The sequence below is a fragment of the Triturus cristatus genome, chromosome 6 (assembly GCF_964204655.1).
Source record: "Triturus cristatus chromosome 6, aTriCri1.1, whole genome shotgun sequence".
Taxonomy (NCBI): domain Eukaryota; kingdom Metazoa; phylum Chordata; class Amphibia; order Caudata; family Salamandridae; genus Triturus; species Triturus cristatus.
The window spans coordinates 1594376784-1594401734 of record NC_140589.1 but is presented as its reverse complement, the minus strand read 5'-3'; the positions used below and the strand labels follow the sequence as shown (position 1 = coordinate 1594401734).

Here is a 24951-nt window from a genome sequence, read left to right as displayed (position 1 = left end):
AGAAAAGTTCAAATAGCTACTGTTTCTAAACTCTATATTTTGTTTCCATTTCAGGAATACATAGGTGTCTTTCATACTGATTTTTCACTATTTATATTTTCCCAAATGAATTGCTATATACCCGGTACACAAAAAAAGACCATTTCAAGATGCTGCTCAGTTATTGGCTCTGGGTTCCTCGGGTTCCTAGTGAACCTACAAGTCCTATATATCCTCACAACCAGAAGGGTCCATTGGACATAACGGTATATGACTTTAAAAAATCTGTCATACTTAGAAGTTACAGGTGAAAATGTTGCCACAAATGGCTGTTTTTTTCAACTCATTTTCTTTTTTTTCTATTTTCAACTGTTAGTTTCCATAAGAAAACCTTGAAGGATGTACACAAATTACCCCTTGCTAAATTCAGACTTTTGTCTACTTTTCAGAAATGTATAGCTTTCCATGATTCATTATTTCTTTCATACCCATTTTTACCATTAACTGGAAGGAGGTTGAAAGCACAAAAATTAGCAACAATAGGCTATGTCCCAGTAAAATGCCAAAACTGTGTAAAGTTTGTTGGTTGTCTGACAAAAGTCTGTCAGTCTCTGAAAGCTGTGAAGATGCTGATTTCAACACCACAAACCCTTTGTTGATACCATTTGCAGGGAAAAAAACAGACGATTTCCTCTGCAGCACTTTTTTTCCCATAAAAAAAAAAAAGAATTCTGGGTCCCCTCCAGGGTAATGAACAAACTTTGGTTACCTTTAAAATCCCCATGATGTTGGAAGAAAAGGACGCCAATTTGGTGTGGATACCTTGTGTGGTCAAAAAATTACAGGGGCCTAAGCGCAAACTACCCCAATTTGCCCCAAAAATGCGTTAGAACGGGGGGGGGGGGGCCTAACAGCGAAGGGGTTAAGCAGTGTGGTAATTTGTGGATATTACCTTGGTACCCATAGATTTTTTCAGCATATTTAAAATGGTTAAAAATCGAGAATACACTGTAGTACACTATATTTGTCAAATATAGTATATTACGGTGTACCGCTGTACTCCCTAGTCAGTACCGCGGTACTCCATCATTAAAAAAATATATATATAAACTTCTAAATATATTTCACTACCTATTGACACTTTAATAAAGTGGTAATAGGTAGGGGAAACATATCAAACCTAATACGTAACCTAAATCTGAAAGTGTAAAACATGATACAACCATGGTATACCTTAAAACAACATGGCTGCCTTTTACATTTGTTTAGACAGTCATTAGCCAATCACATAATGACTTGTATTTGCTATGTACCGTTGTGTTTTCTACAAGGCAAAATGCCTTATAACTTAAAAAACACTTACCTGTAGTACTAGAAAGGCTCATCTGTGTACCATAATGTGTAATCCTGCCAAATTTCATTCTAATCTGTCCAGCCGTTTTCACGTTATGTGTAAATACAAAGTCTATGGGGAAATGCATTGGGATCTGAAAGAATTTTTTGGGTCCCCTCTTTTTTCTTTGCACTTCCTGAATGAATCTCTGTGAAACTTTGTGTGCTCTGCCGGCGTAGAGAGAGGAAATGTTCTGCAAGGTTTCATGCAGATCCATCAAATGGGCGCAAAGTTATTAGCGACCAAAATTCCAAGGAATTCCTATATCTGGGAATCCTAACTATATCTAGAGAGTGGCTAGCACCACTCAGTTTTAATGTTTGTCTTTTTTCAGTTAATATATATATATCACAATGTTATAGTTGGGTATGATAATAATATCTTACTTTGCAATATTTTTAAAAACTTAGAAATTCACTGAAAGAAACAAAGGTTAAAGAGACGTTCTAGTTAAGGGAACATGTCTGTTAAAACATACCATTTTAATCAAACAAAATCACTGAAATTCACCACTTATAGTTATCTCAAGTAACTATAACTTATGCTGGAAAGTAACTATAACTTGCTCCCCTGCCATGTGCAGTGCTGTCATCAATGATGTAATTTCATATGTTGCAGTGATGTTTCCAGTAGGGTCATAGAATGAGTAATGTACTTTTGGAGGTAATTAGTAGTGCATGAAGAGCCTATGGCCAGGCCCTACTCACAACCCCTTGCTGGCAGCCAACCTCACCCTGCACACAGAGCACGCACAGCTGATTATGTATAACAATATAAATGGTGTCATTGTAAGTAAGGCTCTATAAAAAATGTCACCAATAACTAATCAGATTTATATTCCATGAATTCACGCATTGCAATTATTATTAAAAGTAATTGTCATAAAATATTTTGAATGAAGCCTTTAAAAAAAAAAAAAAAAATGTCAAAGTCTTTTAACGTTTTTCAAGGCACAAAGTACAATCATGGGACCAACCACTAGAGGTCTCTGCCCGTAGCTGAAGAGCATACAGCTCTAGCTCAGAGTGCTCTTAAGAAATATGGTAAGCTTTCCTGGGGTATATAATGCCCCACAGTCTGGCCTGCTCCCCTGCATGTGCACATCCTGGGTGCAGCGGGAGCTGGCTTTGCTCCTGCCCAGCGAGAGCAGGTTTTTTGCTTTGCTTCTGCAATGCGGGATCAGTCTGTTTCCCTGCACACGAGTGTGCAGGCAGGGAAAGAAATGGGTGTTCCCGCCCGGCAGGAGCATTTCTCTATGCTATAAAATCAGAATTGTAGCATTTTTTACCTATTTGCCATGCACGCTAATTAAAGTGAGCAGTTACATAATGAATCTCTTTCTGTGCAAAAACTGACAATATACTTTTCTGGTTTCTAGGTATAACGTTAAAATAGAAAAAAGCAATGAGAAGTACTTACATTGTGTCATTAGTATACATTCTCGGCGTGTTGTCACATTGTTTGGTAAAATTCTCAAATAACAAAAGAAGACTGTTTGGTCTGAAATTAAACCAAGAAATAGTTGAAGCTTTGATCTTCCCATTTTTTAATATGACAAAGTGGCTTATCTCCTAATTTTTCTTTTTTTTAAAATCAATTTTATTGGCATTTTGTAAAAACAAGGTAACCGTGGTAACATTTGTATCACTGTGACATGTATAACATTTCCTTACATATCCAAATATCTCCCCAACGGTAGGCGTAAAAAGATAAATAATAACAGGCCTGCCCTTTGCGCTAATCGTAATTAGTCCAAAAGTCCTGTCCATTTGCCCCATATTCGGTCGTATTTGTTCGGGCACCCTCTTGCCTCGTAAACTGCTTTTCCTTGGATAGCACCCCAGTCGACCCCCCTCCACCATTTCGTCACAGAGGGAGATTTTGAGTCCTTCCAGGCCATTGCAATGTCTCTTTTAGCAATCAACATGGCTGTTCCTAGAAACAATTTGTCGGCTTGGGAGCCATCCATTCCCTCCATCACCCCCAGAAGTAGAGCAGGAGGACTAAGGGGAACCTCCCACCCCAATATGCAGCTTAGTTCAGCTGTGATTGATGCCCAATATTTAGATATGACTGCGCAGGAACAGACCATATGAAAGAAGTCGGCTGGTTCATCTCCACAACATGGACATTGCGGGGCTGAGAGAAGTCCAGCTCTGTGCAGTCGTGCCAGTGTAGTGTGCAGTGGAGAAAATATATCTGTATAAGGTGAAGTCTTGCAGATATGGTGAGAGTTCTCTGGGCCATGAGAGCGTCCCTCCAATCTTCGTCCTCCAGAGAACCTATCCATCTTTCCCATCTGGTTCTAAGAGGGTCTAGCATGGATGGAGTATGGTTTATCAGGGATCGGTATATTTGGGATATACCACCCTTACCCTGGTCACCCATGAGAATTTTTGCTTCCAACGGGCTGAACTCAGAAAATGACTCTTGGTTATGGATGTGCGAGGCAAGGGCGTGACATAGCTGGAGATATTTAGAGAATTATGTGGAACGTAAGGAGTATGTGCGTTGTAAGTCCTGAAAGGAGGACATGTGTGCTCCTTTCTAGACGTCTCCTCGGTAGGTAATGCTTATTAGATCCCATGCCTGAAAGCCCGTCAGAGTCCCCACATCTCGCAACCAAGTGCAGTGCCATAGTGGAGTTTGTAGTGTGAGTCTGTTGACCCGGTGGATGTGCCTCAATGCCGATCGCCATGCTAGGAAAGCCGTACGAGAGACTACTGGTAGGGCCTGAGGGATTGGGACTCCGTACAGCATTGCCTGGGTCTGAGAGAAGCCAAGACGTCCCAGTGCAAGTCGATTTGCTGGATCCGACTATCCCCCGTTAAACCAATCATGAATTATCAGGAGGCGAGCGGCGAGATAGTATACAAAGGGATTCGTCATGCCCATTCCTCCTTCGTATGTGGTACATTGGCAAGTCGTGAGAGCCAGACGCGCTTTTGAGCCCCCCCAAAGGAAGTTACTAACCAACCCATCCAGATCACGAAACCAGCTGCGAGGGAGATGGATCAGGAGATTTTGGAGGACATATAAGAGGCGGGAAGGACCATCATTTTGAAGAGGGCAACTCTCCTGAGAGCGCTGAGAGGGAGTTTTTTCCATTGACGTAAGTCCTCTTTAGTGCGTCAGGGAAGTGGACCGACAATATGGGACCAGGTCAACTCTGGGAGAAGCGCCACCCAGATCTCAAGGTACCTGAAGGATAATCTTTGTATGGGCATGGTTGTCTGCCTGTTGAAGCATTCCCTGGAGGCATTAAGGGGGACCACCGTGGATATGAGTGGGTTAAGGCGTAGTCCAGACGCCCGCCCAAAGGAGTGAAGGATCTGCAAACATCTCGGCTCGGATCAGGCTGGGTCAGCGAGCTACAGGAGGACATCGTCTGCGTTCAATGCAATTCAGTCCTCCTGAGATCCCAGCCAGCGCCAACCTTGAAATTGTCACCTGTCCGGATATGACAGGCCAGAGGCTCAATCGCTAGGGCGAAGAGGAGAGCGGACATCCCTGCTGGGTTACCCTCGCAACCGGGAAAGCCTCGGACAATTGCCTATTTATAAGGACCCTAGCTGATGGATTAGAATAAAGCACTCCTAACATTTTCTGATAATAGGGTCCAAAGCCTGCCCTTACTAGCACATCTTGCATGTAACCCCAGTCAACCGTATCAAAGGCCTGCTCGAAGTCGAGTTAAACTAAGGCCAGATATGATGTAAGGAGGTTCCGGTAGGCAAGGGCCACGTGCAGGCATCGAAGGCAATGTTGGGTGCTGCGGCGTGGCATGAAGCCACATTGGTCAAGGTCTATGAGGGTGTGGAGCACTTTTTTCATCCACGTGGGCAGAATCGTTGCATATATTTTGACTTCAGTATTGATGAGGGAGATCATGCGATTTTGTGTACAGGAGACATGGGGAGGGTGCGTCTTTTTTATGACCACAATGGTGGCTGTGTCAGTGATGGAGGAGAACGACCTCTCTTCTATAGCTTCCTCAAATAGGGCATGGAACATGGGATCAGAGTTTTTCAAAACGCCGTGTAATACTCCGCAGGGAGCCGATCTGGGCCCGGGGTCTTTTGATCGGCATGAAAGGAGATTGCCTCGCTTACTTCTTCAGTATTGATAGACTCATCCATGGTTTTCTGTTCAATCTCTGATAGTCTTGGAAGGGGGACATTTTGCAAGAAGGCTGAACTATCACCCGTTGTGTGTGGGGAATCCGCTGAGTATAGTGTCTTGTAATAGTTTGCAAAGGTCTGCTCAATTGCTACGGGTGTCTGGCCCTGTGTGTCTCCACCCATATACCCTGGCAACTGAAGATCTAATCAGTTTGGCTGACTCAATGGAGATATTCCTAATTTCTTCCCGCACTAATTGCATTTGTCGGCGCTCCACATTCCCCTCCACCGTCGCCGCCACCCTTTCCAGTCGGAGCGACTTAGCTTCGAGTTGAGCGAGTTGGTGGTCACGGGTCTGATGCTTGCGCTTAGGGAGTCCTCTAGCGTAGCCCGAATTGTGGCTTTACTCGTCTCCCAAAGTGTGCCCTGGCCCTGCACTGTACCTTCGTTTGTACGGAAGTAATTACTGAGTTCCTACACAACAGTCTCTCTGTATTCTTGGTCTTGGAGGAACCAAGCATTTAGTCACCATATGAGCTTGAGCGTTGTCGTGGGCCCACCCACTTGCAAAAGGAGCAGGGCGTGGTCGGATACTCCGCGTGCTAGGATTTAGATTTCAGAAATGGCACGGCAATCGGAAGCAGGCATGAAAAGGAGGTCTATACAGGAGTGGTTGTGGTGCGCCGCAGAGGTGTGTGTATAGACATCACAGAGCCCCAGTGTGGCGGTCCAATCCCCAAGATGTCTGGCCCCCATCTTTCTATGAGAGGATATAGAACCCGTAGCGTCCTCCGCGGGCTCCGGGACAGCATTAAAATCACCCCCACAATCGTCAAGCCTTGGGGAAGAGCGGATAGTATTTTCAGTGCAGCTTGGAGCGTGAGCTCTAAATTGGCCGGAGGAGCATACTGTGATACTAGATTGATGGTGGCCTCTCCCAAGGTACCAGAAAGAGCTGTGAATCAGCCTGAGAGGTCGTTAACCACTTGGGTCATTGCGAAGGGAAGGGAGCGGTGCAAGAGTACCCCGAGCCCCCTTGGAAAACCCAGAATGCCATACCCTGTCAAATTCCTGACGCGCCAGGAAAGGGCAGAGGTTCCCAACTAGGTGTGTCTCCTGTAGTAATAAGATGTCTGGGGCGTTCCTTTGGACATATTTTAAAACCTATGTACATTTAATTTTATCTATGAGGCCATTCACATTCCATGTGAGGATTCTCATGTGCTCGCTTCTATGATATGGATCTGTCACAGTGGCAGTGTGAATGTCTGGAGCCGACCATTTGGTGGTCTCCAATTGATCAGGTATTGGGGCTTCCGAAGGAAGCTGCGTGTGCTCAAGGGTGCTATTTGGCCTATTGAAGGGAGAATCTTGCATATATTGAACAGTGTTACCATGGCACATGTCAACATGAACAACGTCTGGAAAAACATTACCAGTAGAAGATCCCAACCAACACACACCCCATACTTCCCCGAATAAAGCATCTATCCCCCAATCAACAAAGGCTCAGAGTGCAAACAAGTTAATCGGGGTCGTGGTCGATGACAGCATACTGAGCCCCTCGAAGCTCAATGATAATTGTTCCTCTGGTGTAGACTTCTGAATTAGTGGTGCTTGAGTTCATATGCGGGGGCCGCAGGAGAGATCAGTGTCATCTGAGCTGGGTCTAGGGCATGGGTACTCACAAACTTTCTCTCGGGGCCAAATTTACAGTGTGGTTTGTGGCCGAGGGCTGCACTGGTGGGGGCGGGGTCAGTAGGGGAGGGGGCGGGGCTAGAGCAAAAACAACTGGGACCATGAGGTTGAACACAGCCCCCTGCAGCAGATGCATTCGTCCACTGAGCCACTAGACCCGGCATATACACATCTATCTCTCTCTATTTCTCTTTCCATCTCTCTCTCTCCCTCTCTCCCTCCCTCTGTCTCCCTCCCTCTGTCTGCCTCTCTCTGTCTGTCTCCCTCCTTCTGTCTGTCTCCCTGCATCAGTCTCCCTGTGCCTCTCTCCATCTGTCTCCCTCCCTCACTGTCTCCCTCCCTCTGTCTCACTCCCTCTGTCTCTCTCTCTCTCTCTCTTATTCTCCCTTCCTCTCTCTCCCCCCTCTGTCTATCTCCCTCCTCCCTCTGTCTCCCTCCCTCTGTCTGTCTCCCTCTGTCTCCCTCCCTCTCTCTGTCTCCCTCCCTCTCTCTCCCTCTCTCTCTCCCTCTGTCTGTCTCCCTCTCTCTGTCTCCCTCCTCCCTCTGTCTGTCTCTCTCTGTTTCCCTCCCTCTGTCTGTCTCCCTCACTCTACCTCAGTGCGTCCGTCTCCCTCTGTCTGTCTCCCTCCTCCCTCTGTCTCCCTCTGTCTGTCTCCCTCCCTCCCTCTGTCTCCCTCCCTCTGTCTCCCTCCTTCTGTCTCCCTCTCCATCTGCCTGTCTCTATCTCTGTCTCAGTCTGTCTCTGTCTCAGTCTGTCTCTGCCTCATCTGTCTCTGCCTCTATCTGTCTGTCTGTCTCTGTCCCTGCCTGTGTCTGTCTCCCTCCTCCATCAGTCTGTCTCCCTCCTCCCTCTGTCTCTCTCTCTCTGTCTCACTCCCTCTGTCTCCCTGCGTCTGTCTCCCTCTGTCTGTCTCCGTCCTCCCTCTCTCTGTCTCCCTCCCTCTGCCTCCCTCCCTCTGTCTCCCTCCCTCTGCCTCCCTATGTCTCCCTCTCCATCTGCCTGTCTCTCTGTCTGTCTCTGCCTCTATCTGTCCCTGCCTCTATCTCTGACTCCATCTCAGTCTGTCTCTGTCTCAGTATCGTTCTGTATCTGCCTCTATCTGTCTCTGTCTGTCTCTGTCTCAATCTGTCTCTGTCTCTATCTGTCTCTGCCTCTACCTGTCTCTCCTGCTACCTGTCTCTGCTACTACCTGTCTCTGCCTCTACCTGTCTTTGCCTGTCTCTATCTCTGTCTCTATCTGTCCCTGTCTCTATCTGTCTCTGTCTGTCCCTGTCTCTATCTGGCCCTGTCTCTATCTGACCCTGTCTCTATCTTTCCCTGTCTCTGTCCTTTCCTGTCTCTATCTCTGTCTGCCTCTGTCTGTTTCTGTCTTTATATGTCTCTGTGTCTCTATCTGTATTTGTGTCTCTATCTGTCTCTGTGTATCTGCCTCTATCTGTCGCCTCTATCTGTCTCTGTGTCTCTATCAGTCTCTGTCCAAACAGGAAGCTTCCCAAAACGCCTTTTTAAAAGTCAGCTGGGAAAGCACTTACAGCTGACTTTTAAAGGGCCTTTTGGGAAGCTTTCTGAAGGTGCCCTTACGTCACAGAGGCGGGTAGTAAACATAGAAGATGGCCAAAGGAGCATACGTAGTGAATACCTATTTAATACATTTAATACGTCAAAAACAAGCCTGATAGTGGAACGCTCACATCCACAGCACCTGAACTACTATCCCTCTAATATTCTAACCCCTCTATGTTTATTAGGGGCTGTGTGCACACTGAAACGCACCCACTGTCATAGTGCAAGTCCCCATGGGATCATAACATTTTAAAACATAAGCACAGGTGCACCACACATCAATTTAAAAAAAACTGAGAGAACAATTGTTTAAACTGTATACAACGCAAATATTTTTCAAAGGTTTTCCTTTTATTCCAATACTGAATTTTAAAACGTGGTCGTAAACATCAGATTTCACCACGAAAGAACCGACACATTTTGTCCTACTAGAGGACTTCTTCAGGGCACTGATAGATTGAAAAGGTCAGTCTCGGCAAAAAGTAAAGCCAACGGATAACCAGAACAGCAGCCTGTGTGTCGTACCACGTCAGAGTCACGGTTATCTTAAAAAGTTCGATATCAAATGTATATGCAACATTCCTCCTATGAAGATCAAGAGGTTGCAGGAAGCAAAGATGCCAGTTAGGTCCAGTGCTGGGGCACCAACGGTTGCGAAAAATAATACGTAAAAACGGTGATTACACTTGAACTGGTCGATACTGCATTTGAGTATCAGTAAATGTGTAAATTCCTTGTCATGACACATATATACCAAAGGTACAGGTGGGACCCCAAGGAGGAGGCGCGCATGTGAATATTAATCTGTCCAGTCTAATTGTAATACCTCTGTCGAATCACATAGAGCACAAAAACATTAGCCCCAACATCGTATGCAGCAGACCCAATCGTGTCAATTCAAAAGCGTAATGTATGTTCAAAGTCAATGCCGGCTGCCGATATTAGGCTGACACCATATCTCCAATGGCCGGACCTCACGATGAGAAGAACTGTTCCAGATAACCGTGACTCTGACGTGGTACGACCTATTTAATATGTATTCACTACGTGTGCTCCTGTGGTCATCTTCTGTGTTTACTGCCAGCCGTGGAAACTGCAAGGCAAGGTCCATGGGCCGCCAGTAAAGGCGTGTTGGCCGCTGGCGGCCCGCGGGCCGTATTATGGGCACCAATGGTCTAGGGGATCCCCTAGGATCTGTTCCGTCCATTCGGACAAGGTCATTCACAGTCTTCCCGGTCTCTGGCGATTCATCTCTGTCCTGGGTCAAGCCACTCGGTGATTGGGACTGTGTTCCTTGGGGCCTGCATCTTCTACGGTATCCCGCATGTCGCCCATGGGGAGTCGCAGATTCTTTAGCAACTGGACCTTTCTGGTAGGTGGCTGCCTGTGCATTTTTGGGTAGGCGGAGTGGACACTCCTCAGTCGCCCACGCCAAGGCTGCCTCAGGTGTGTTGAAGAAATAGGATTTACTTTGGAATATCACTTTGAGGCGGGCTGGAAAGAGGAGCCTGTAGGACAGGTTTAATGCTTGCAGTTTTTGTTTGACTTGGACATAGGATTTTCTATGGGCCTGCACCTCTCTGGTATAATCAGGGAGGATCATGATTTTGGATCCCTTATAACTGAATTCTGGCCGCGAGCGGGCTTCCTGCAGGATGGCATCGCGGTCCTTGAAGTTAAGGATCTTCACAATTATTGGTCAGTGTGGTGCTCCCGGGGGAGGTCCATCTCCTAAATTTGAATGTTGCATTTAGCAAAATGTATAATTTTTATCTGAAAAGTTCCTACTTGACTATATTTATATGTGAATATATCATTTTGTGCTGCAGTAAAGATACCGACCTGCAGACGGTCCTGACCAAAAGTAGTGGAAAAGATGGGGAAGCTCCTGCTTCCCAGCTTGGTTGTGAAGGACTGGGCATACATAGTGCTTATAAGCAAACAATGAGCTATGAAAGTCCAAGCTTACAAAGGCCCCAAAAGCATGAAATATGAAAGCATAAGGGAAGCCACTGATAAATACAAAGGAGAACAGTACAGGGAAGAAAGGAAAAGAATATGCATCAGTACTAGCATTTTATGTAGGTAAATTGGGACCATTTGTAGAGACCTCTGTGATGCTAGCAAGTGGCTACTAGATAAGCCAAAAATTAGATCAGCCAAATAAAAGGAAAGCTTGGGGTCATCCTGTCATACATAGCAATAGAGATTTATTTTGCAAATAATTAAAATTGTTACAACAGATAAAACAAAACATATTAAACAATATTTAAACCAGCCTTAAACAGTACAAAATACATTTGGGCCCTGCTATTTGATTACAGAAAACAAAGGAGTTTAGATAATTAAGCATAGTGCATACGTTTTTGCTTTACATAAAAATCATTTTTTTGTGTGAATCCTTTGGTATATAGTAAATTAAGAAAATAATTGAAATTGCATTATTGTCAATAAGTATCAATTTACATTCTACCTAATTAGGAAACTCACTCTTTTGTAGTTTTAAAATAGATATGTCTAGAAATTTCACCAAGCAACCTATACATTGCCAGTCATAACCATCAAAACAATCAGAAGTTGCATAACACCACTGATTCAGACACTTTGAACAAGTGCTTCAGAAACCTTTTTCTCTCACTTAGCGGCTCCAAAAATATATCCAGAGTAGGTAAGTTAGGGTCTCTTCCCTTGCCCCACAGAGATGACAAGATAGACATTTAAACTGTGTGTTTCCCTTCCATGCAGATCTAAATTCAGAGAAGCATACAAGGAGTAGACATAACTTCAAATACATTTGTTTAAAAGTTTGAATTATAGGATCAGTTATATACCAGTGTGGCAAGAAAACATCAAATGCATCTAAAGTGTATTGTAATCTTTTCAATCTTTAAAATATTAAGAGTGCCACAAGATATGATGATTCAATAATTTTCTCTTGATCTCCCTCTTCAAAGTAATGTGTTGCTTGAATATGAATTTACCTTGAAAAAACAAAAGGCAAGGCATTTGGCAAAAGAGGAACAGTTGGTTTAATTAAAATAAAGTTCGACTGTGTACTTGGTGTGTGTGGGCTTGCGCTCGGCTGGCGGTGTGTGTAGGCTGGCGCTTGGCTGGCAGTGTTCATGGACTAGTGCTTGGCTGGAGGTGTGCATGGACTGGCACTTGACTGGCTGTGTAACTGGACTGGTGCCTGGCTGGCGGTGAGCGTGGACTGGCACTTGGCTGGCAGTGGGCGTGGAATGGCGCTTGACTGGCAGTGTGCATGGACTGGGGCTTGGCTGGCGGTGTGTGTGGACTGGCACTTAGCTGGCAGTGTGTGTGAACCAACATTTGGCTGGTGGTGTGTGGCTGACGGTGTGTGTCAACTAGCACTGGGCTGATAAGTGTGTGCACTGGTGTTGGGTTGGCAGAGTGTGCTCACTGGCGTTTGTCAGATGGTGTGTTTGAATTGGGGATTTTGCTGGCTGTGTGTGTCGGCTGACTTCTGGCTGGCGATATGGTTGGCATTCAAATGGTAATGGGCAGACATAGGGTTTTATTATGTTAACGGTTTATTTCTTGTCATCATTTGGGCTTGTAATGTTTTATTTCTCCTTTTTATTCTAGTGCAAAAGCTTTCATTTCCTGTGCTGTGACTCCTGCTTGTGGTTTCGGCACTGGTAGAGTTCCAGTTTGTGTAGTTGCATGTGTTTGGTAAGAAAAGATTTTCATACAGTTTACTGTAAATAAGAATAATTTCCCTGCACCAACATGATTTTTGTAAAACCTGTAATAATAGCAATATATTTAGCTTATGTTTTATTATGTGAGTTTCTCCTTGGATTTGTGCATGATGTGTATCATGTTGTCTTGTGTGTAATTTTCTTTTGTTCATTCTTTTTAGGGGGATAACGTTGGTGCTTGTCGTGTATGCGCAGAGTCGGTGCTGGTGAGTCTTGCTGTCTTCTGGTAAGTGAGTGGTATTGTTTTTCAGTATATTGACTGTGTGAGCTTTGTATTAATTGACTTTTCCTTTCAGATTACCAATAGTTTTACTTTCCGTTTTCTAAACCCACACTTTATTCATTACTTATTTTACACAGTGTTTTGCATTGTTGACTTATTTGTCAAGTTACTTTTCTTAGTAAGGATTATGGCTATCCGCAGAATTAGCTCTCTGCAGATTGTTGATATGCTTTGAGTCTTCCTCTGACCATGATTATGAGACTGACTCTGCATCTGAGGCAGAAAAGGAAGTTCATGATTCTAGCAGTGAATTTTCTATCCATGACTAATCATGTGATGATGATGCCACTTTCAGTGTGGAGGAAGTGCCTCATTTAGAGGAGTACACTGATGCGCCAATAGTGCAGCAAGAGGTATCTGAATTGCAGCCTGGGGCTGAAAGGCTTCCCATTGACAGAGCTGAACTCTGGGTTGCCCGATATATGGTGCAGCCGGCGTTTCCTGCCTTTAATGGTGTCGCAGGGTGTAGAGTGAATGCCGAAAGCTTTTTGCCTATAAATTTCTCTCAGTTATTTATGGAGGATGTATTTTTGGATGAGATTGTTGACCAGACTAATTTATGCGCTGAAAAGTATTTGAGGAACAATAGTGCCAGACTTAGGCCCCACTCTTGGACTACCCGGTGGACTCCCACAAATCCGGATGAGTTGAAGAAGTTCTTGGATTTAACTTTTTTGATGGGCTTGATAAGGAAGCCCTCATAGTCTTCATATTGGTCTACTAGTCCCTCGATGGCAATGGCTATATTTCCTGCAGCCATGAGTTGTGATCGGTATTTGATGCTTCTTCAGGTGCTGCATTTTGTTGATAATGCTTCACCCTGATTGTAACCGTCTTTTTAAGATTTGGCCTCTTCTTGATCACTTTGTAGATCGATTTTCTGAGATCCAGGGAGAGGAAAAGCTGTGGATGAGTCTTTTTTCCTGTTCATGTTGCTGTTTGGTTTTTAGGCAGTGCATTACTAGCAAAAGGGCACGTTATGGAATTAAGATGTACATGCCGTCTGAGAGTAGTACTGGATATGCTTATAATTTCAGGGTGTACTTCGGTAGGGATTCCAGTTTTGACCCCCCCTCCCCCTAGTTGTCCGTCCACTCTCGGAGTGAGAAAATTTTGTGGAAACTTGGTAGAGGACGTTTTAACCAAGGTCCCCATTTATATGTACATAACTTCTACAATGGTGTGCAATTGTTCAGGAAATTGTTCATAGTGGACACTGTTGCTTGTGGCACAACCCGCTCTAACTATAAAGGCTACTCAAAAGAGCTTGTTTGTAAAAACAAAAACTTGAGAAGGGACTGTGCAGTGCCTTGCGTAGTGATGAACTTCTAGTTGTAACATTTTCTGACATGAGAGATGTCTAAATGCTCACTGCCATCCATGATGAAAGTACTTCAACCTTTGACTGGGGTCAGGTTGCTGAAGTGCACAAATGGGTGTGCATTTTAGACTACAATAAAAACATGAGTTATGTAAACTGACTAGTATGTATTGTTTATATTTTTTGTTTATATTTCTTGGTTGGCATTAGGGTGATGTATTTAGTTAGAGCAGTTGTGTTTGTAGGTATAGTTTTGTATATATTTCCAATTGGTTTGTGTTTTCTTTTTTGTTCCAAAATATTGTGATGGCAGTGTGCGTGGACTGGCGCTTGGCTGGCGGTGTACATGGACTGGCACTTGGCTGGTATTGTGCTTGTACTGGCGCTCGGCTGGCGGTGTGCATAGATTGGCTCTTGGCTGGCGGTGTGTGTGAGCTGGTGCTTGGCTTGCGGTGTGGGCGAGCTGGCATTTGGCTGGCAGTGTGTGAGTAGTGTGGTTCTGCTGGTCACTACACACACTACTAGCCAAACATACATGTTGTGTCAGTCATGTGGGTGTATGAAAGTGATGAGCTCTTGAATGACGCTGTCTGTTGATGTGAGTATTGTAATGTGCTGGGCCCACGGCTGGCGGTGTCAATGGTCTTGTGTGTGTCACACATGAAAGGTGTGTGAATGGCCTGTAAACCGGTTAGCACCTTGTCACAGCTTTAAATCTCATGATTATTAACTGTGCATTTCATTTTTGTGAAATCTCTTGTTAATAAAATATAAATTTTTAACCTTTCACTCACCCTCGAGCCAAATCCAACCAGTATGTGTGTGTACAGCCTATACAGTAATATTTGTTTTTTCTGTCATTCTCTGCCCCGGTGAACGTTGTCTCTAGGGAGAATCTACCAACTCAAGTGAGGTATCATTTTTATCAGGAGACTGAGAGGAATGTTGGGTGGTAGGAAATTTGTGGTGGGAAGGTCATCCCACACAGAAATGTGAGGAAAATGTGATTTATTTATTTTTTTAGCTAAATTTGAGGTTTGTATGGGTTTCTGGGTAAGAACACGTTGAGGAATCTATGCAAGCCACACATCCCTGGACTCCCCCAGGTGTCTAGTTATCAGAAATGTCTGTGTTTCCCTAGATGGCTGTTGACCCCATGACCAAAAACGCAGGTGCCCTCCCTTTCAAAACCCGGTCGTTTTGTGATGGATAATTTTGATGTGTTTTCTAGACAAATGTTGAGTTTTGCAAGCGATTTTAGATTACATCTATGTTTTTTTTTGTGAATCATAAGTGTGTACAAACATCTCCCCAAAAATGTGTGGGTACATTTTGAGTCCACACATCCTAGTTAAAGGTTTTAAGCAGCAGAGACCTGTGGGGAAGGATAATGAGCACAGAATCTCATTTTCCTCCATTTGTGACAAAGTCGAAGGTATTCCCTTGCTGCTCTGTTATTCGTTGCCTCCCATGTAACAACTGGAGATGATGGTGGGGTCTGCCAATGCCTTCAGCTTCCACACCTAAGTTACTGGGAGCAATATTGTTTTTTACGAACCTTGAAGGACCTTTATGTGTCAATCCATGCATTAATATTTTCACCCCTAAGTTAAGGTGGGAATGTAATTTTGCAACCGACAATTCGCGAATCTCCACTGCTCACACATTTCAGGAGTGGTAGAGTATGCCTATAGAAAGGCAAACATATTGTTTCTGTTTTGGGTTCACGAGGTGTAGAAGCATTTTACCTTTTGTAAATGTCTAGATGCATTTTAAGGACTATAGATCCCTACTTACTAAATACAGACTCTGAGCCTGCATTTTTGATCAAGTCCTTTATATATATATATATATATATATATATATATATATATATACACAACAACCACGATGACGCTGTACCTCCTTCTCGGCGAACAGAGACACCACGAATCCCAGGAATAAGGCAAGATGTTATTTATTTAACAGATGCACAAAATCTGACGCGTTTCGGGCGGTTGCCCTTGCTCACAGATGATATATATATATCTATATAAAATAATCAGTGGGTGGGCATTACTGCTATTTTAAGCACCCTGTTGGCATGGTGATAGGGGCCTATTGATGTCAGAAGGCTCCCGGTCCCATATTAATGTCAACCATTGGAGCAGGCAGCACTGACATGTAACGTATATGGCAGTGCTTACGTTTACATTTCTAGCCTTAACCTAGTGGTAATAATGGAAATGTTTACTCTAGCTGCCATGGATTTCAGGAGCAGTGAAGGAGGCAGGACTGCATTAAGCCTTTACCTGTGTCAAACGTGGCTTGGTCAGGACTGCTATAGGGAAACTGGAGATGCTCCAAGTGCCAATTCTATGTCAGGACTGGAGGCGAGGATTATGCCTTCTTTCTTCACTTTTATTCAACAGAAGCCATCACAATTTTAAAGACAAAACTACTTTTACCATGAAATCTTGGGATAAATGTCCAATAGAAACAGAGTGAACGTCCAATCAGAGTGCAAACAGTCCAACATAGTCCTTCTTCACTGGAACCTTGTGCTCTTTCTTCGCTGCTGCGCAGCCGAGATAAGTCTTTAATTCCATTCTCTGTTGCATGGTTGTGTTTTGAGTATATTTCTGATGCGATAATGCACCACTTATTATTTATGTTATTACACGTTATTGATAACGCTGCCGCTTTGTGAAAACGCTGCCCCTTTGTGAGGCGTGTTGCCTCGTCCGAATTTCTCTTTGAACGTGTTCCTTTTTATCAGCGGTTTAATTTCCATTGTTTGATCTTAGAGGCTCTGCCACGTCTGCTGCCACTGTTGTGTGTGTTTCCCCTTAATTTGGCAGCTTCGGGACTCAAGAGCAATCTCCGCTCTTACGCGCCCCTGTCCTGGTGCACAGGTGGCCTCCCGCCACTAGAGGGCGCTGGAGGGGGCGCAAGCATGCGCATTCGTTTGAAATTCCTCCCAGTGCCTGTTCATCTTGCCGGCCTGAGGGAGACGCCTGGACGGGTCCGCAACGATCGAGCCTCATTTAAATAATAAAATTCAGGCCAATCGTATTCCTCTCACACTCTGCAGCTATGGGGAAAATAGTGAGCTGCCGAGTCAGTATAAACCATTTTCTACGCCCTTTGGGTCTGTACTATTGGTCCTAAGTGGGCTTTTGAGACACACACCCAGGCCGGCCTTCCTTGTAACTGTACCAGCACCAGGCAAGTGTCCCAGGGCTTAGACCTACCAAGATTCTTGCGAAACCCTTCGCATATCAATATTTACGGAATGCCTCCCAGTCCCCCAATAAGTGGTCACTTTGGAAGAGGGCTACTAGTCTGCTACACAGACTTCTACAATTCATCCTTCCCTCGCTAGTCCACTAACATACTATACTATGGACTATGAGGATGATTCCCAAGGGGTGGAGAACCCTATGGCTGACCTTTCCTGGGTTGATGGTTTTTATGACGCAGTGGATGCCTCAATCTATTGGGCAGTAGAGGAGGCTATGACCCACTTAGAAGAGAGACTCTCTTGCCAAATTGCCCAGGCATTTGCTACTTTGAATCCACCGCCCATGACCTTTCCTCCTCCCTCAAGTACCTTGGGAACTGCCCCTAAACTAGCAAATTCAACGAGCCCTCCTGCAAAATGTACTTGTGAGGCATGGGTGGATTTGGACGCCTTTGACAGGCTCCGTCAAGCTTTTCTTGCTACTCAACCCAACTTACCGGTAGGAGATGGGGGCTTAACTCCTAGCAAGGGTTCAGTCGATCCTGACAATGAGGCTGGGCCTTCCAATCAAGACCACTCCTCTCTGCCCTCTGACATTTCAGATATGCTAGACCCTGAGGGCATAATACATCCATCTTCTGAATGGGCTCCGGCCAACAAGGAAAGGAAGCCCATAACTGCCTCCATGCCGAATGTCCTTGTCCCTCATTAGAGGGAAAGTTAACCCTAACCCCGGAGATTGTCCCTCGTATGGCCACCTTTTTTAAAAACATTTATGAAAGACCCTAAGAAGGTTATCGATCGGTCTTGGCGTGCATTCCAGGACAAACTCCTGGATGCCCTGGTGCCCCTCACCAAGCTCCTGGACATGGCTGAGGATGCAAAAATATCAGGTGCCCTTATCTGCCCAGAGAACCTTTCGGGGTGGGCCCAAAGAGCTATAATTTTTTTGGGCAATGCAAATTGTGCCCTGTCAACAGGGCTTTGCCGCTCTCTTATCAAAAAAGTGGACCCTAAATTGGGATATTTGGCAGATTCCGAAGCAGGGGCAGTTGCAGAAGGAATTGCTCTTTGGTGAGACATTCATGAAGGAATTAGGGAAATTCATCAACACCTTCAATTCCCTAGACAAGGCACAGATGACCATCAAGAGGGTGTTCCCTCGGGTTTTCCGCGGGACTGGTCGAGGTAGGGGCCGCTCGACCGGCTGTGTCTCCAACCAATAGCATCAGAAAGGGCAAGGCCCCAGACAGTACCAGGACCAAACCAGGTTCGGAAACTTCTATCCCATGAGGGGGCGTTGTGGCAAGGGCAGAGGTTACCGAGGAGCAGCAACTTCCTCAAGCCCCAGTGAGTGTACTCACTTCTTCCTACTTAAAAATAGGGGGGGGGGGGGGCTGGCGAGGTTTTTCCGGGTGGGGAATTCCATCATGAGAGGTGCGTGGGTCCTTTAAACTATTAAAGGATTCCACATAATTTTTCGGGGAATCCTTCCAACGAGTCCGTCCTTGCCCCATCCATTGTCCTAACAGGGTGCTGCTCTGGTGGACCAAGAAGTTGCCTCCCTTCTCTCCAAGGGCACCATTTTTCCCTCCTTCCCCCACCGCGAGGTTTCATCAGGATGAGGTCTGAGACCTGTGATAAACTTAAGCAACTTCAATGAGTGGGTGGTCTACCACGTAGGGGATCCATCTCCACAGGGATGTGCTGAGATCCCTAGATTGGATGGTCCGTTTGGACCTCAAGGATGCCTACCTGGTTGTCCCAGTTTTTCCACCTCATCGCAGGTTCCTTCAGTTCATTTGGAAACATCAGACGTACAAGTTTGCGTCACTTCCCTTCGGTCTCTCCTCAGCTCCATGGAGCTTCACCAAGGTGCTCAAGTCAGTGGTGGAACATCTCAGGACTCAAGGTATACAAATGATGGTTTATCTAGACGATTTGCTTCTAATGGACTCATGTCCTCGTCAACTATTTTCCCATTTGCTGCAGAGTCTAGGCTTCGTGATCAACAAGAAGTCACTCCTATCTCCTTCTCGGAAGGTGACATTTCCAGGTTTCGTGATGGACTCTACCTCTCCTACTCTAAGTCTTCACTCCAGAAAGGTAGCGAAAATTCGACACGAGTTAAGGCGTACTCTGTCCGGGCACCAGGTGACTCTCAGACAGATAGCACGAGTGGTGGGCCTTCTCACCGCATCAATCCATGCCATCTTCCCTGGGCCCCTCCAAAACGGACCCTACAACGTCTAAAAGCATCCCACTTACGTAAAGGTTACCCCTACTCTCACAAGGTGTCACTGTCCGACGAGGCTTGAGAGGAAATCCAATGGTGGCTTGTCCACATGGAGGCCTGGAATGGCCGATCGATCTTCGGTCGACACCGGATTTGGTTATAGAGTCCGACGCCAGCAAAACAGGCTGGGAGGCCAGGTGCAGCTCTATTTCTACAGGAGGCTTGTGGTCTCAAGAAGAGTGACGGTTACATATAAATTGCTTGGAACTTCTAGCAGGTTCGTTCGCAGTTCACTGTTGGACAAGAGAGTCGAAAGCCCTTTTGGACCTGGCGGACGGATTTTGGCAGCATTGCCTGGACCATCAGGTGTCGGTCATGGCGGAGTACTTGCTGGGCCGCAAGAACCAAGCAGTGGACTTTCAATCCCCAACTTCAAGGATTCCAGCCTTTAGAAACTCGATCCGGAAGTGTTCACGACTTGTAACACCCAGTGGGTTCCATTCTCGGTGGACCTTTTCACCTTGAGATTGGACCACTAGCTTCCCCGCTTCTTCAGCTGGAGACCAGACCCTTTAGCGGGGGCCATAGATGTGTTTCTCCAGGACTGGAGTCAGGAGAAAGGGTACGCTTTTCCCTCCTTTGCGATGGGTGAAAGCATAGGTCAGGAGACGAGGGCCGGAAGTGGTTCTGATCACCTCCCTGATGAGGTCGCAAGTTTGGTTTTAAGTTCTACTGGAACTTTCTTGGGATTCTCCAATCCTACTCCCCCAGTTTCCGACTCTCCTCAAGAGTGGCGACCAAGTTCCCCATCCACTGATTCAGGAGAATTCATTGTGGCTCATGGCATGGCGGATTACCAGAGATGTTGGGAGGTCCCGGGCCTTTTGGCAAAAGCTGAGATCCTCATGTCCAGAGCGTGGGCAGACAGTACTGTCAAGAGGTATAGATCCACATGGGGCAGATGGTCCGATTGGTGTATGTGAAGGGACCTTAATTCCCTGGACGCAGATGTAGTCCACATCCTCAATTTTCTAGCCCATTTAACTCATAAGGGTTTGGCTTACAGATCAGTTAACACCTTCCGGTCAGCCATTTCTGCTGGACATACCCTGATTAATGACACAGCAGTGGGAGAACACCCCCTAATATGCAGATTACTACGAGGTATCAGACTCTCTATTCCTCCAGAACCTCGCCACTTGACTCTCTTGGACGTCAACCATGTCCTCAATCTATTCCTTTTCTGGCAGCCGAATCATTTTTTGTCTAGGAAAGAATTGTCAGCCGAATTGGCTATGTTGCTTTGTCTCATATCTTGCCGCCCGGTTTCTGATGTGAGGGCGTTAGATATCACAGGCAGGATCTTTTCCCCGACTGGGGTAACTTTCACTCTCCACAGGAGAAGTGTCGCACGAGAGTAATTTCTTACCCAGAGTTCCCAGACTCTCCCAAACTATACGTGGTGCGATGCTTAAAGCATATGAGGAAATGACCGAGGAGGTACGCCCTCCCGGGGAGCAACAGCTACTTATTGCACTAAGTAAACCCTTTAAGGCAGTCTCTTTCCCCACCATAGCTAGGTGGGTTAGATGGGTAATGCAGAAAGCTGGTTCAACCTTTGGATTTTTGGAGCACACTCGGCTCGAGGTGCTATGGCTTCTAAACCATTTGGCTTAGGCGCAAGTTTGGAGGATATCCTCAATGCGGCACTCTGGTCTTTGGACTCAACCTTTAAAAGGTTCTACTTCATGCCAGTGCTCATGGTGAGCAAGCTTTAAACTAGCATAATTCTCGCCTCCAGTCCTGACATAGAATAAAAAATGTCCTAGCTATCGTAACAGAAAGTTTCAATTCTATTAAGGACTTAGAGGCAAGGATTATCCCACCCTAGGGATTACTTCAAGGAAATCACCCTCCTCGTATTTGAGTAAGTAATTCCTGCATTTACAATTGACTATTAAAACGTTGGTATTGATTGCACACTATTGCTTTGCTCTTTGGTGTTATTCTCCCCACAGGCTTTAGTGGTTGAAGGCCTTGGTGGTGACAATGTTCCTTGTCTTTGCAGGATCTGATGCAAATAAACAGGATGCATGAAGGTGATCCAATGGCTGACTTTGCACGACGCAAGAGGACAAGGGGCCAGTGAAGAAGGACTATGTTAGACGGTTTGCACTCTGATTGGACGTTCACTCTGTTCCTATTGGATGTTTTTGTACTACATTTATCCCAAGGTTTTATGGGGAAAGTAGTTTTGTCTTTAAAATTGTGATGGCTGCTGTTGAATAAAAGTGAAGAAAGAAGGCATAATCCTCACCTCCGAGTCCTTAATAGAATTGAAACTTTCCGTTACGATAACTAGGAAATCTTTCATTCCAGCATTACTCTTTGAATGATAGATGCACTGCAATCTGCCCAAGTCATACCCAATGACACAAAACATTTTTTTTATACACTGGTTGTGTATACGTCATTTTGCACGGCACCTCTTATATTATAAACTGGCAAATGCTCTTTGTGAATTTGGACATGTGCAGTTCATGGAAAAGGTTTTTGTGAATCTGGCCTAATGTGTATATAGATGAGTGTAAATATAGCCTTTGTATCATGTCTTTCTCAGTTTTAAATATTGGTGAACCTAAAAGTAGAAACAATTGCAGTTGTCTCTTTGATGCAGTCTAATGCAGATTCGTTTTTTGAATGGTTTGGTACTGCCTGTTGAGACCAAACCAATAACCCTTTTTAAATGTCTTACCTGTAAAACATATTATGCATTATTAGAAATATGTTGGTAATTGGATACATTGAATTATAATAAGATGTACTTACTCTTTCATTCTCACGTTTCTAAAAGCACAACAATGGCTTGGATATGTCAATTTGGCCTCTATGAGATGAACAAATCTGTCCAAAGGTGGCAACTTCTTCAAAGAGTAGGATGATTCAGCAACTAACACTTGAATTGGCTCTAGTCCGTAGCTAGGTAAAAACTCTAGTGCTGTAGAAGAGATGTCCCTGAAAACAAGAAAACATACGTTTAATACCTGTAACGTTTTAGAAAGGTTCACTATTTGCTGTATTTGGATTAATGCATTGGATTGTGGCACACTTGCAGTACTGCATTAAATTGCAATAACTGAAAAGTCAGTGTAGGTTAAGATGTTAGATGATATTGTGCATTATGCTGTAACCTTAAAATGTTCTATTACTCTGTGGTCTGTATTCACCTAAGCCCTTCCATTACATTTAAAGTAAGTCATCCTATCAAAATTTGAAACACAATTTTTAATAAAAAAACATATGTACCCACACACCAACTAACATTCTACTCTTTATGATTGAAGAGTGCCAAATTCACAAAGCGTTTTGCTCCTGTATCTTACAATTACAAGTGGAAACAGATTTTTGGGCGAGGGTAAATACAGTTTTGCAATGCACAAAGTCTGATTTTATCATATTAAAAACATTTTTTACGTTTTTGTGTGAGTAATTTGGGGTGGGGAGGGGATATCACCAAGTAGGAATAGGCTGGATACACAATGTCAAATCACAGAGATCCTGAAAGAAGGATTTGGTGAAGGTTACATTGGCCCAAGGGAATGGAAGGTTTAAAAAAAAAAATGAACCCACTGATTCCGATTATGTACCTGTTCCCAAAAATACATAAGGAAGACAAATTGCCCCCGGGACGTACAATAATCTCCGGCTGTAACTCCATTCTGAAACCTATTGCACAACCTGTCGATTTATTCTTAAACCTGTGTGACACCATAGATTTCATCACTAAAATGGAAGGCCTGCAATTTAATTCTGAAAAAGAGGCAGGCCACTCTTGACGTAATATCACTGTATACCCTGAGAAGATGGATTAGAGGCAATTGAGACCTATCTTGAGACGAGACCAAGAACACAAAAAGTGCCCACTAAATTCATCATCGAATTGGCGACGTTCACCCTGAGGAAGAACTATTTCAAGTTTGAAGGTTTGCTCTACCAAGTCAAAGGGACTGCAGTGGGATGGTCCTGTGCTCCAGGGCTGGCAGTTCTGTAGATAGGAACCAAAAATTGATAAGCGCACTATCCGTGTTGATCGTTGTGGTTGGCTGTGGCGTGCTGCTGGGGTATAACTCTCTGGTCTAGAGTGTCAGAATTCAAATATGGCAAGCGTCTCCTGAAGAAGGGGACACCCCCCTGCGCACAGCAAGAACCCCTAAAGGGTTTAAAAAGTTTGATAATCAGTACACGGTGGTTTGAAAAAATAGTCGGAGACTATGTTGGGATGGTTAATTTGATGATATTTAGTTGATCATATCACAAAAGATTCATCCATGAATATTCAAGGTATCAATCCATTAGTTATAGTGAACCTTTCCCAATGCATTTCGGACCTATCACGACCTTCATCAGGGGACATATCTACAAGAAAAGTTTAAAGCAAAGAATCAGGAAGTAACCAAAAACATAACAGTTCATGTCAATGTTGGTATCATCATGGCAAAGCATAAAAAAGCAACTCATCAAATCCGATGTAACAGTAATACCCATCCTGAAGGGAAGGAACTGATGGTGTGGCTCACCAAGATAGGAAAGCAATTAAGGAAGTGCAATGTATCCTTGAAGAAAAATCGAGCCAGAATGGCAAACCAGCATCAAACCAGCGGCTTGCAGGAAAATAGACGAGTGATAGCTATCTCATAGAAAGTAGCGAAACGTAACCATACCAGAAAGCAAAAAGTGTTTTAACCAATAGAAAACAAATAGTGTTGAATAAAGTTTCCTCGTACAAATGAAAACAAACGTGATAAAATTGCCGCAAATCGGGAAATACGAAGGTTATAAAACGTGTTGCGGCCAGTAAAAAACGACTCCTGCTCAATGTGGTATCCTCATGCAAATAAAAACTGAAGTGGTAAAGTTGCCGTGAAACAAAGATAAACCCACGAAAAAAAGCGGTGGTTGAAAACGAAACCGTTCACAGAGTGTGATGAGTTAACAACGATAGAGGGAACGACTACCAGGTGACAGGGTAGAAGATTAAGCAAATATACTAAACGGTACAACTTACAATGGACAGCGTGTCACCAAGGTTATCCCGAGTTCCCCATGTTTAGTAATTGGAGACGCGAAGAGTATAGCGGTTATATGAGCATAGCGTGACAAGTGAAATAGAAAGAAGACTAGTGCTGAAAACAGATGAAGGATGAAAGGTTACAATGACGATGATAATAAACAATACAAGGAGTCTGAATAAATAGGAATCATGAGAAAGCGAGGATACACGAAAAGTTAGTGTAGAAGCTAATCAAGTGTCAGTGTTGTAAATAGAAAAGAATGAGAATAGTGGTAGAGAATAGAGATTGAACATTTTAAAATATAGAAAATATAACAATAACACAGTCATCAAGAAATAA

The 24951-nt window shown here is 44.4% G+C and overlaps 1 protein-coding gene across 1 annotated transcript in view; it reads right to left on the bottom strand.

The window, feature by feature from the left end:
- The window catches only part of LHCGR (luteinizing hormone/choriogonadotropin receptor), a 789694-nt gene that overhangs the window by 16088 nt on the left and 748655 nt on the right, over positions 1-24951 (bottom strand). Inside the window, exons 9-10 of the mRNA XM_085609368.1 lie at positions 22370-22555; positions 2792-2872 (exon numbers count right to left, since the gene is read on the bottom strand). Coding sequence (XP_085465494.1) covers positions 2792-2872; positions 22370-22555 — 267 coding nt within the window. The remainder of the gene's footprint in view (positions 1-2791; positions 2873-22369; positions 22556-24951) is intronic.